Raw genomic sequence first — 12,011 nt, forward strand, 5'->3', positions numbered from 1 at the left:
TTTAAAATACAGTGTGTAGTTTGCAGAGCTAATGACCCTTTGAACTTTGAGCAGTAAAAACCTTATCTGAAGCTGTTTGTCACTGTTTTGATGTATAAGTGCCCTAGAAAACAACATTGTAGCCGACCCAAGTCGGAGAGCTCGGAGAAGCTCTTTTGCATAGATAGCAACTGAAGTTTAACGTTTCCTGTACTGGAAACAATATATGACTTATTTCTTTGCTATCAATGTTCTATTTCTTAGCTGTACTAAACACACACACACAATTCATTATCTCATAAGTTTACTTTCACTTCAGATTCCCTTTAACGCACTGAGACGGACAGAATAAACCATCTTTGTATTTCTCAATGCTCTATTTAATTTATTTTCTGCAGGTCTAACTATTTGTGGACACAACTGCCTGCTGACTGCGGAATGGATCTCTGCCAGTAAAATAGTGTGCCGTGTTGGACAAGACAAAAATGACAAGGGGGACATCATTGTTACCACCAAATCAGGAGGAAAGGGGACTTCCACAGTGTTCTTTAAGCTGCTTAAGCCAGAAAAGATTGGTAAGTGATTCAAAGTAAAAGGTAAAATACTGTAATTTATTTTCACCAAAACAAAGCATTCTTTGGTCTTCTTCATGAAGATGTGTATTAAGTCGCTGTTTGCAGAGTGTAACAATCACAGAGATGGATGACACTAATATGCTGCATACTACCACCAATTGTACTTTTACCTGGAGAACGGGACTTTGCTTGCAAAAACATATTGTTTTGGTAAGAATAAAGCATGTGATTGCTTAATGTGGCCCTCACAACAGGATAGCCAATAAATCAAAACCTTACTTCATCTACTTATTTAATTTCACTCACTAACAAGATGTGCAGTGCATGATCAGCTTATCTTCAGTGTCAGCACCATTGAGCCCCATCATCTAATTTCAGTGGTCCTAGCTCCCCAAAGAATAGCACAAGGGGCTTTAGTGGTTGGGAACTAGGCCTGGCTGGATAGTAGTGCCATAGCTCTTAAAGGGTACCAAAAGTGACATGATGAAATAAATGTATATGTACAGCCCCAATTCTACATAGAACTAGGCTTTCTTCCTCTCTTCTGATTTTGCACTGCATGGGTTAAAATCCAGGGCTCTAAATATGGACTTGAATCATGCTGCATTATAACAGCAGCCCTTCTGTGTTGGACCATGTGCTTTTTTTAGATGATTTTTAATTTTCTTTTGCTATACCATAACCTGGGTAAATCAGTACTTGTTCAGGAGTGAGGGGAAGAGGATCAGTGAAGGTCATAAGTGTCTATAAATTTAAACAGTTATGGGCAATGTGGAAACCTTTTTAGCTTTGCATTAAACAAGAATATAATCCTTAGTTCAAATGCTTTTCAGTTCTGCATAGATCCAAAGCCACAGCTTTTTTGTTCTGTGCATGAGCGCTTTGTTCTGCTGGGCATGTGCGGACCTCACTCGTGCATGCCAAGTTTGAATGCACCCACCCATGGCATGAGCCAGGTCACAAGAAACCTATTCAACAAACTTCTTTGTCCAGTAGGGAAACTTTTTTTGTCCAGTAGGGAAAGCTTTGGGAAAGCTCTGGACTATCCAGAGACTTCCCATTACTGAGGTAAGTATCTAACTTTTTGCTTACAGGTATGTTTTTAATGCTGCACATATGATGCATAGACTGCACTGTCTGATAGAAACACTTGAACTGTGCAGCAGTGCATTCCAATAACGGGCTGGTGCATGCATTCCTGTACGCAATGCAGCGCTGTCCCAGTCATTTTACTTGAATGGGGTCAGCACTGCAATAGTGAGCAATGCAGGTACCGTGAAACACACAGACACTTGTGCTGATGCGCAAGCCCTTTTTGGTGAGGCTGGATTCACAGTGGTACTTTGCATAACGCATGCATTCAAATGTACCGGTATGTGAACTGAATTGGAGATTGGACATAGTCATGATGCACTGTGAACTATCCCTAATCACTCTGCATGTTGATGCACAGGGAAAGTCGATGCTGGTTCCCGCTGAGAAATACAATTGCTTACAGAAAAATGCAGTGTGTTTCAGTGTGCATATTTGTATGTGAGATAAGTGCATTCTGACCCTATTCATTTAGTGGAAATGAGAAATGGTATTTCTGCATTAAAACACATCCTGGCTGATTGCAAAACACATTCATTCAGAAATCTGCATGGAAACACAAATAGTGGGATATACTCTGTAATGCACTGAAGAAAATATCAGCATTGTTTTAAGTACTTGGTGGTGTTGATAACACACCTTTTGCGATAGGGATGGAGGGGTTAATGATTCGGTTGTATTTCATATACAATGAAGCTTTTATATTACAATCAATTGCTAAACTCCTCGAGTCCACCAATGCATTACCCAATACATCAACACCAATACCCTACTTGAGCCCCTACAGTCTGGATTCCGACCTGCACACTCAACTGAAACAGCCCTCGCCAAGGTGGTCAACGACCTTACCCTTGCCAGGGCCAAAGGCAGTTATTCCATCCTGCTCCTCCTTGACCTCTGCACAGCATTTGACACTGGTGACCACCCCCTCCTCCTCCAATCACTACAGTCCATGGGCATCCATGGTCTTGCCTTGGCCTGGATCTCCTTCTACCTATCCAATCGCTCCTTCACAACTTCCTTCAATTGCTCCTCCTCAACCCCTGCCCCCCTCTCAGTTGGGGTCCTCAGGGCTCTGTTCTGGGCCCACTTCTTTTCACCATATACACTTCCTCAATTGGCAAGCTTATTTCCTCCCTGGGCTTCAAATACCACCTTTATGCCAATGACACTCGGATTTACCTCCATTCCCCCGATCTCTCATCCACCACCATAAACAAGGTCTCCTCGTGTCTCTCAACAATTTCATCCTGGATGTCTGCTAGGTTCCTGAAGCTTAACCTAGACAAAACTGAGCTCCTGATCTTTCCACCCCATGCTGCTGCACCCCTCCCAGATTTCTACCTCACAATCGACAACACAACCATTCGCCCTACCTCCCGGGCCTGCTGTCTGGGTGTCACCTTGGACTCTGACCAGTGCATCACTTTTTTTCACATTCTGTTATGTCACAGCCTTCTTCCAAAATGGATTAAATTCATTTTTTTTCTGCTATACACAACACCCCATAATGACAACGTGAAAAAAGTTTACTTAAGATTTTTGCAAATTTATTAAAAATGGAGAAAATGAGAAAGCACATGTACATGCCTTTGCCATGAAGCTCACAGGTGCATCCTGTTTCCCCTGATCATCCTTGAGATGTTTCTGCAGCTTAATCGGAGTCCACCTGTGGTAAATTCAATTGATTGGACATTGTTTGGAAAGGCAAACACGTGTCTATATAAGGTCCCACAGTTAACAGTTCGCATCAGAGCACAAACCAAGCTTTAAGTCTAAAGAATTGTCTGTAGACCTCCTAGACAGGATTGTCTCGAAGGCACAAATCTGGGGAAGGTTACAGAAATATTTCTGCTGCTTTAAAGTTCCCAATGAGCATCATCCATAAGTGGAAGAAGTTCAAAACCACCAGAACTCTTAGAGCAGGCTGGCCATCTAAAATGAGCGATGGGGGGTGAAGGGCCTTAGGGAGGTGTCCAAGAACCTGATGGTAACTCTGTCAGAGGCCCTCTGTGGAGGGAGGAGAATCTTCCAGAAGGACAACCATCTCTGCAGAAATCCACCAATCGGGCCTGTATGGTAGAGTGGCCAGACGGAAGCCACTCCTTAATAAAAGGCAAATGGCAACCCACCTGGAGTTTGCCAAAAGGCACCTGAAGGACTCTGACCATGAGAAGTCTCTGCTATGATGAGACAAAGTTTGAACTCTTTAGTGTGAATGCCAGACGCCGCTTTTGCAGGAAACCAGGCACTGCTCTTCACCAGGCCAATACCATCCCTACAGCATGGTAGTGGCAGCAACATGCTGTAGGGATTTTTTTTAATGGCATGACCTGGGAAACTAGTCAGAATAAAGGGGAAGATGACTGTAGCGATGTACAGAGACATCCTGTATGAAAACCTGCTCCAGAGCACTCTTGAACTCAGAATGGGGCCGTGTTTCATCTTTCAGCAGGACATCGACTATAAGCACACAGCCAAGATAACAAAGGAATGGCTTCAGGACAACTTTGTTGCCCTTGACTGGCCCAGTCAGAGCTCAGACTTGAATCTGATTGAACATCTCTGGAGAGATCTTAAAATGTATGTGCACCACTTCCCATCCAACCTGATGGAGCTTGAGAGGTTCTGCAAAGAGTAATGGGCAAAACTGGCTAAGGATAGGTGTGCCAAGCTTGTGGCATCATATTTAAAAAATATTTGAGGCTGTAATTGCTGCCAAGAGTGTATCAACATTAACTACTTTCGCCTCCTGGACGTAAAAGCTATGTCCAGGAGGCCATGTGCGACCCCGCGGCCGATCGCGCGTATGCCCGCGGTTTGTTAGCCAGGGAATCAGTGAATCGGGCCATGGTGCCCGTTCACTGATTCCTCTCCCCCGCAGAAAAAGCAACAGCTTCTCTTGGAAGCCTTGCTTTTTCTGCCTCCTACGTCCCTCTAAGCGTACGTTACGCGTAGAGTGACGTAAACAAACCTAAGATTGCCATCTTGTGGCCAAAAAGTAAAACTACATCAACATAAAAAAAAAACATATTTACATTACAAAAATTACTATTTACCGTATTTTTCGGACCATAAGACGCTCCGGGCAATAAGACGCACCTAGTTTTAATGGACAAAACCCAGGAAAAAAAAATATTTTTTTGATAGGATTTAGGTATACTAAACCTGATGCGTCCATGGTGCAGGGGTGTCTTCTGGAGATTTCCCCCCCCCCCCCCCCCCCAAGCTCCTTATGTCAGTGTTGTGAAGCAGGGATTAGATTGTAGGCTAAAAGCTTTGATCTGCCACAATACATTGCACAACAAAGACCATTGCTTCACTTGACTTAATAATCAGTATTTACTAGCCAAATTCACCAATTAATAAATGTCAACCAATAACACATTAGGGCAGCTGAAATAATAATAAAGTGCTAAGTGCAGTCAATGCATATAATAAGAAACCAGCTATAATTGGTGGATAACAATTTAAAAAGTGATATGTGCATAAACAGCAGCTATAAATAAAGTGTGCTCCCACATAGGTACAACCGTCCTTGTAAACACAATTGTGAAACCACATTACTATCACATGCAGAGAAGCCCATCTGTGATTAAAAGCAGCTTCCCCACAGAGGTTCAGTGCAAAGCACAATCAGTGCCAATGCCCCTGCACAACCCTGCTTACAGTGACAGCAGCAATGTCCCCAGCCCAGGCGATCCACTGATCCCTCCCTCTGGTGCGCAGCGGCTGCAGCCGTTTGTCACTCACCCTGCTCTGACACATCATTGCATTCCAGCGGTTCTGGAGGTGTGTTTAGCTTCTAAGGGTACAATGGTTAATTTGCATATATTCAGCAGTGTTGCTCTGGGAGACATCTCAAGCTCACTCCAACCTGAATTATCGCAAATTCTTTCTGTTTTAGGAAAGCAAACTTTTGTTTTTCTTAATATCTTATTAAGGGGGCTTTTAGGACCATTGTAGTCCCTTACACACCCCAATGAGTTCTGGGTCACCATGAGCTTGCTGGTTAGTCTGTGCCTCTCGGATTCACAAGCCCTACTCCATAGAGCCAAATTAATCCATGCCATGCACTGATGAGGATCAAACAATCCGAAACAGTCTGTATGCATGTTGGATTATTATGGCTCTGTACAAATTAACAAGCTGCATTCCAGCGGTTCTGGAGGTGTGTTTAGCTTCTAAGGGTACAATGGTTAATTTGCATATATTTAGCAGTGTTGCTCTGGGAGACATCTCAAGCTCACTCCAACCTGAATTATCGCAAATTCTTTCTGTTTTAAGAAAGCAAACTTTTGTTTTTCCTGCTCTGTAGTAACAGCCCGTTTATAGTGACAACAGCAGTGGCCCCTGGTGATTCGCCGATCCCTCCCTCCCTTCGGTGCGCAGCGGCTGCAGCCCGTTCCTCACTCACCCTGCTCTATCCCGGGTGCGGTGACAGCAGCAATGTCCTCAGGCAATCCTCTGGTCCAACCCTCCCTCCGAGGTGCAGCGGTTACAGCCTGTTAAGATCACGCTCAGTCGGTCTCGGGAGCAGCGGTTCTACCTTCAAAAGTCGACAGGCACGGTGACATACTGTAGCTAAGGGGCCTTGCTTGATGACCTCATCAAGCAAGGGTCTCTTAAAGGGGAACTGAAGAGAGAGGTATATGGAGGCTGTCATGTTTATTTCCTTTTAATCAATACCAGTTGCCTGGCAGCCCTGCTGGTCTATTTCTCTGCAGTAGTATCTGATTAAAACCAGAAACAAGCATGCAGCTAGTCTTCTCAGATCAGACTTATAAGTCTGAACCACTGAAACACCTGATCTACTGCATGCTTGTTCAGGGGCTATGGCTAATAGTATTAGAGGCAGAGAACCAGCAGGGCTGCCAGGCAACTGGTATTGTCTAAAAGGAAATAAACATGACAGCCTCCATATTCCTCTCTCTTCAGTTCCCCTTTAAAGACATAGTATGTCACCGTGCCTGCCGAGTATTGAAAGTAGAACCTCTGCTCCCAAGACTGACTGAGCGTGACCTTAACAGGCTGTAACCGCTGCACATCGGAGGGAGGGCTCCACCAGAGCATTTCCTGAGGACATTGCTGCTGTCACCGCACCCGGGATAGAGCAGGGTGAGTGACTAACAGGCTGCAGCCGCTGCGCACCGGAGGGAAGGATCAGCGGATCACCAGGGGCCATTGCTGTTGTCACTATAAACGGGCTGTTACTACAGAGCAGGGTGAGTGACAAACGGCTGCAGCCACTGCGCACCAGAGGGAGGGAGGATCAAGCAGATCACCGGGAGCCATTGCCATTGTCACTGCACCTGAAAAACAGCAGGGTCAATGACACTGATCAGGTTGCAGCTTTTGTGCATTAGAGAGACGGAAGAGGGGACCACCAGACTGCAATGGATTCATTTTTTGGGAGGCTTTGGGGCCACATTCGGACCATAAGACGCACCAGCATTTCCCCCCTGTTTTGGAGGGGAAAACTGTGCGTCTTATGGTCCGAAAAATACGGTACATACCACCCTCCCAAAAATACCCAAATAAAATGTTTAATAATAAAAAAAAAACATTACAATAAAAAAAACACATAAATATTTACCTAAGGGTCTAAACTTTTAAAATATCTATGCAAAGATGAAATATTTCTATTTTTTTTTTATTATAAGCTTGTGAATAGTGATGGATGCAAAACGGGAAAAATGCACTTTTATTTCCAAATAAAATATTGTCGCCATACATTGAGATAGGGACAAAATTTAAACTGTTTAATAACCGGGACAACTGGGCAAATACAATACGTGGGTTTTAATTATGGAGGCATGCATTATTTTAACTATAATGGCCGAAAACTGAGAAATAATGATTTTTTTTCCGTTTTTTGTTCTTACTGTTAAAATGCATTTACAGTAAGGTAGCTCTTAGCAAAATGTACCACCCAAAGAAAGCCTAATTGGTGGCGGAAAAAACAAGATATAGATCAGTTCATTGTGATAAGTAGTGATAAAGTTATAGGCTAATGAATGGGAGGTGAACACTGCTCAGATGCATAAGGCTGCTTCCACACAGGGACGTTACAGGCGCACGTTAGTGCAGCCTGTAACGCTCCCCAACTCACAGCAATACAAAGTCAATGGGGCTGTTCACACTGCACATGTTGCGTTACATGTAACGCTGCACGTTCTTCAGAACGTGCAGCATACTATAGCGTTCCAGCGGCGTAAGCCGCGTTAGACTATTTGCACATGCTCAGTGTTGGGGCGGGGAGAGGCCGCTACGTAGCCGCGCACATGGCTACTCAATATGCACTGCACTGGTGGCCGCTGATTGGCTGGCGGTAGCACGTGATGCGGAGTGTTTCACTCCGCATCACTTGGTCCCGCCGGCCAATCAGCGCCACTCTCACTGCCATAATGCGGAAAGAGCCGCTTAACGCGGCTCACTCAACGTCCTCTACCAACATCGGCAGGCGTTGCGTTAGGGGACGTTATGCGACCATAACGTCCACTATAACGCAACGTCCCGGTGTGTAACTAGCCTAAAGTGAAAATGACTGAGGGCTGAAGTGGTTAAACAAAGGCTGAGAATACTTGTGTACATGTGTTTTCTGAGTTTTTTTTATTTTTAATACATTTGACAAAAAATGAATTTAATCCATTTTGGAATAAGGCTGTCCCATAACAAAATGTGGAAAAAGTGATGTGCTGTGAATACTTCACAGATGCACTGTACATACATATTAATTTTATTTATACAGTTGTTCTCCTGCAGTGACTGCAGTTTCACTTTGTGTGCTTGTCAAAAAGCTGGAAATCCAATATCCTCAATATACAAAGTTGTGTTGACTGAGGATCAGACTGTTGTTTAAGAAATGTACTGTCTAGCAAAAAATTTAAGCAGCCTTTGGAAAATGTATCCTACAGAGGTAATCCAAATATTTATCTCTCAATAGTGGCGAGTCTGTGTCTCTCACTTAAGACCCCACAGAAGTCAGTGAGTGTGTTTAACCTATTCCTTGGCTATCAGACCACACTTCTCATTTGTGTTTGCTCTGTTTTCAACTGAAGAATGAATTCCAGGTTGTTGCTCTTTTCTAATTTTACCTTCCTTCATATGTTTTAACACAAATAGCTATTTGCTATAACCCATAGCAATTAATCGACTACAGGGAGAAATGTGTAGCTTCTTTAGTATTGGTTTCTTCATACAGCACAGCTATATTATTACAGGGAATCCATGACTTATGAATGATCCACGCATACTAACGGGCCAAAAATGTGACATTTGAATCTGTTAAAAGTTCTACGTTCTGCATACCCGTTATTCATTTTACAGTAAACCTGTGATCCAGTGCTTGGACATTCAGGAAGTTTGCTTTCACACTCCCGACCATAAAGTAGCGTGGCTGCAATATGTAAGCAAAATTGGACAAGAAACTAGTGCATATGCACAGGGGTAAAGCGTTTGAAAATATTTGGAACAAATGGCTCGATACTCCTGAAGTTGTTGACTTTGATTTAATAAGGGGCAGACTTTTTCGATAAGGAATAGTTGTGTGTATTTATCCCTTTTAATTTAACATACTAACTTCTTTTTTGCTAGCCTATTATACATGTGTAAATCGGATGCTCCATATGTTTTAAACTTACATTATCCTTTTTTTTTTTTTTTTTGCAATGTCCTGTAAGGATGTATATCTGTATATTTGTGCCTTTCTTATTTCTGTGTTTTTTCTTTTTGTTTATTGTAAGATATGTTTGTTGTATACAACAATAAACTCTGTTTGATTAAAAAAAAAGTTTAACAGTAGAGGGGGACATGGGGCGGAGGTTGTGCAGAGGGACACAGTGGAGGCAGAGGGGGACATTGTCAGAACAGTAGGGCAGAGGTGGCACATAGGAGGACAATGAGGGGGGGCAGAGTTGGCACAGAGGGGGGGACACTGAGGGAACAGGTAAACAGAGGTGACACAGAGGGGGACACTGAGGGAACTGGAAGGCAGAGGTGGCACAGAGGGGTACATTGAAGGCACAGGAGGGCATAGAGAAAATGGAGAGGACAGAGATGGCACAGTATTTCGACTTATAGACAGGTTCTGGTTAAGAATGAACCTATCTTTTTCATTAGCCAGGGACTTCCTGTATGCTACCCTCCTTAAAGGATATACGAGGTGATGGATAAAAACTAGTTTTACTTACCTGGGGCTTCTTCCAGCCCCTAGAAGTCATGTGTGTCCCTCGCCGCAGCTCTGGTCTTCTCCTAGGTCCCGCTGGCAGCCTCTGAAGTATTGCCAACCCTGATAGGTCGTCTTCTGCTTATGCTCGTGGAGTGTACTGTGCAGACACGGTACGCTCCTGATGACGCGGCCACGTTGGCATGCCTGCACATACACAGAAGACTCCGAATCATCAGTGGTCGGCGATAATTCAGAGGCTTCCAGTGGGATCCAGGAGAAGACTGGAGCTGCGGCAAGGGGCGCACATGACTTCTAGAGCCTGGAAGAAGCTCTTGGTAAGTGAAGCTAGTTTTTTGTCCATCGCCACAGATATCCTTTGAGGTGTGTTGATGCAAGTTATGACCCATAACAGCCAGTCAGGTGTGAGACAAAATGTGTGACATAGCAATGGTTATTCCATACAGCTCAGCTCCATATCTTTGAACTTCCACGATTGTATAATCTACATAAAATATGCTTCAGTGAGGAGAAGGGTCTAGTATTTGCTGGTGTATTTTATGGATAATAGATCTGTAGAAGGTACTCTGAGTCTGGGGAAAGTAATACTAAAACCAATAATCTTATCATATCAAAACGTGAGATAAAAGCAAGTTTGTCTACACTAGAGTTCGTCATGCTGTGAAATTAACACAAAACTGAGCTTTATGCCTATTATGTCTTTGTGACAAGATCAGGGCCGTGTGATAAATCAAGAGGTCTCAAAGCTGTCCTTGGGGTTTACTGACTGTGCATGCATTGTGAATCTCCCCACAGGAGCAAAGGAAAAATCCAGTTAATTAGTTAGGTCAGTGCTTAACATGCGTAAATTCTGAAGAGTCAATCACAATATGTGCACTGTAATGTAGTGAGGCATAAAGATGGGTTTCAGAACTACTGCAATAAATCATGCCATGTAATCAGAAACTCCCTTTCAGTGGACTAAACTGTGCTGCATTTTCTATTGATTTTTCACATTATGATTTTTTTTCTCATGTTCATGAAATGTAATTTTACTAGTATAAATTCTAAAATGAAGGTGAAGTGTATTTGGTATTATATATTGTATACATTTTTTTTTCTTTACAGCTGCAGTGTCTGTACTAGACAGCTGTTCATTTTCTTATTTTACTATATCCCGTGTGCTAATACATATTGTTTATCTTTTCAATTGATCCATTTTTCTAGGTATTTTGGATCTATCAGCAGTGTGGGTGGAAGAAATGAATTACTATGATATGCGTACAGCCAGGAATAAAGGTATATCTCCATTGTCTCAACGACCAGGTAACCCACTGGGCATAGATCTAGAAAGGTAAGAGCTGTAACTGTTATAACGTTATAATACTCACACAATGTGTATTTCTTTATAAAAGCAAAATATACATATATGATCACAGTACAGAATATGCTTCTTAGACAACATGCATACATTCTACTATACAGACTCCCAAGCAGAGCAAGCAGCAGTTGGCCAGATGTCATGGAGGAGCAAAAGTACTTATGGGTTCAGAGGACTCCCTCAGCATTGCTACACAGTGGTGTCAGCATGAACTGCTGGGAAGTAGCTGTTTATTTTGTACTTCAGTGAGGACTTCATTTGCTTTTTTCAGTAGCATTTGATTTAAACAGTGTTTAGTCTCTGCCACAGAGCCACTTATTAAACCCCATTACCAGGTGCAGATCTAATATTAACAGCTTGGTAAACACAGTGCTTAAATATTACTTTTATTATTTTGTGTGAAAGTGGACCTCTGCATCTAAAAATCCAGTATTGACATTTGGATCACATGACCAGGCACAACAGACCATGAGGATTGAGATTCAGCTTGTGAGGGTGAAGCTGTTTAGATTGCATCATCCCATTGTTTGGTCTCCAAGGGGTAAGGTACAGACCGAATCTCTGAAAATTGCAGCCAATAGTAATGTGCTGTGCAGGAAGTAACCGGTGTCAAGGGTCCTAACATTAAGATTTGGTTTGGTTGACTGATCGTGCTGCTTAACCACTTAAGGACCGCCTAACGCCGGCAGGCGGCGGCGGGTTTAAGTGGTTATTACATGGAAACGGCTGCTCGTTCGTGGGCCTTTCCATGTCAGTTCACGGAGATTGTGTCCGTTAACAGTGTGCGAGCCGCCGATCGCGGCTCGCACGCCTAATG

At 43.2% G+C, this 12,011-nt stretch overlaps 1 protein-coding gene across 1 annotated transcript in view; it reads left to right on the forward strand.

The window, feature by feature from the left end:
• The window catches only part of EXOC2 (exocyst complex component 2), a 290,595-nt gene that overhangs the window by 18,923 nt on the left and 259,661 nt on the right, over positions 1-12,011 (forward strand). The window contains exons 2-3 of the mRNA XM_068236811.1: positions 378-554; positions 11,041-11,167. Of these exons, the coding sequence (XP_068092912.1) occupies positions 378-554; positions 11,041-11,167 (304 nt within the window). The remainder of the gene's footprint in view (positions 1-377; positions 555-11,040; positions 11,168-12,011) is intronic.

This window comes from Hyperolius riggenbachi, chromosome 5 (assembly GCF_040937935.1).
Source record: "Hyperolius riggenbachi isolate aHypRig1 chromosome 5, aHypRig1.pri, whole genome shotgun sequence".
NCBI lineage: Eukaryota > Metazoa > Chordata > Amphibia > Anura > Hyperoliidae > Hyperolius > Hyperolius riggenbachi.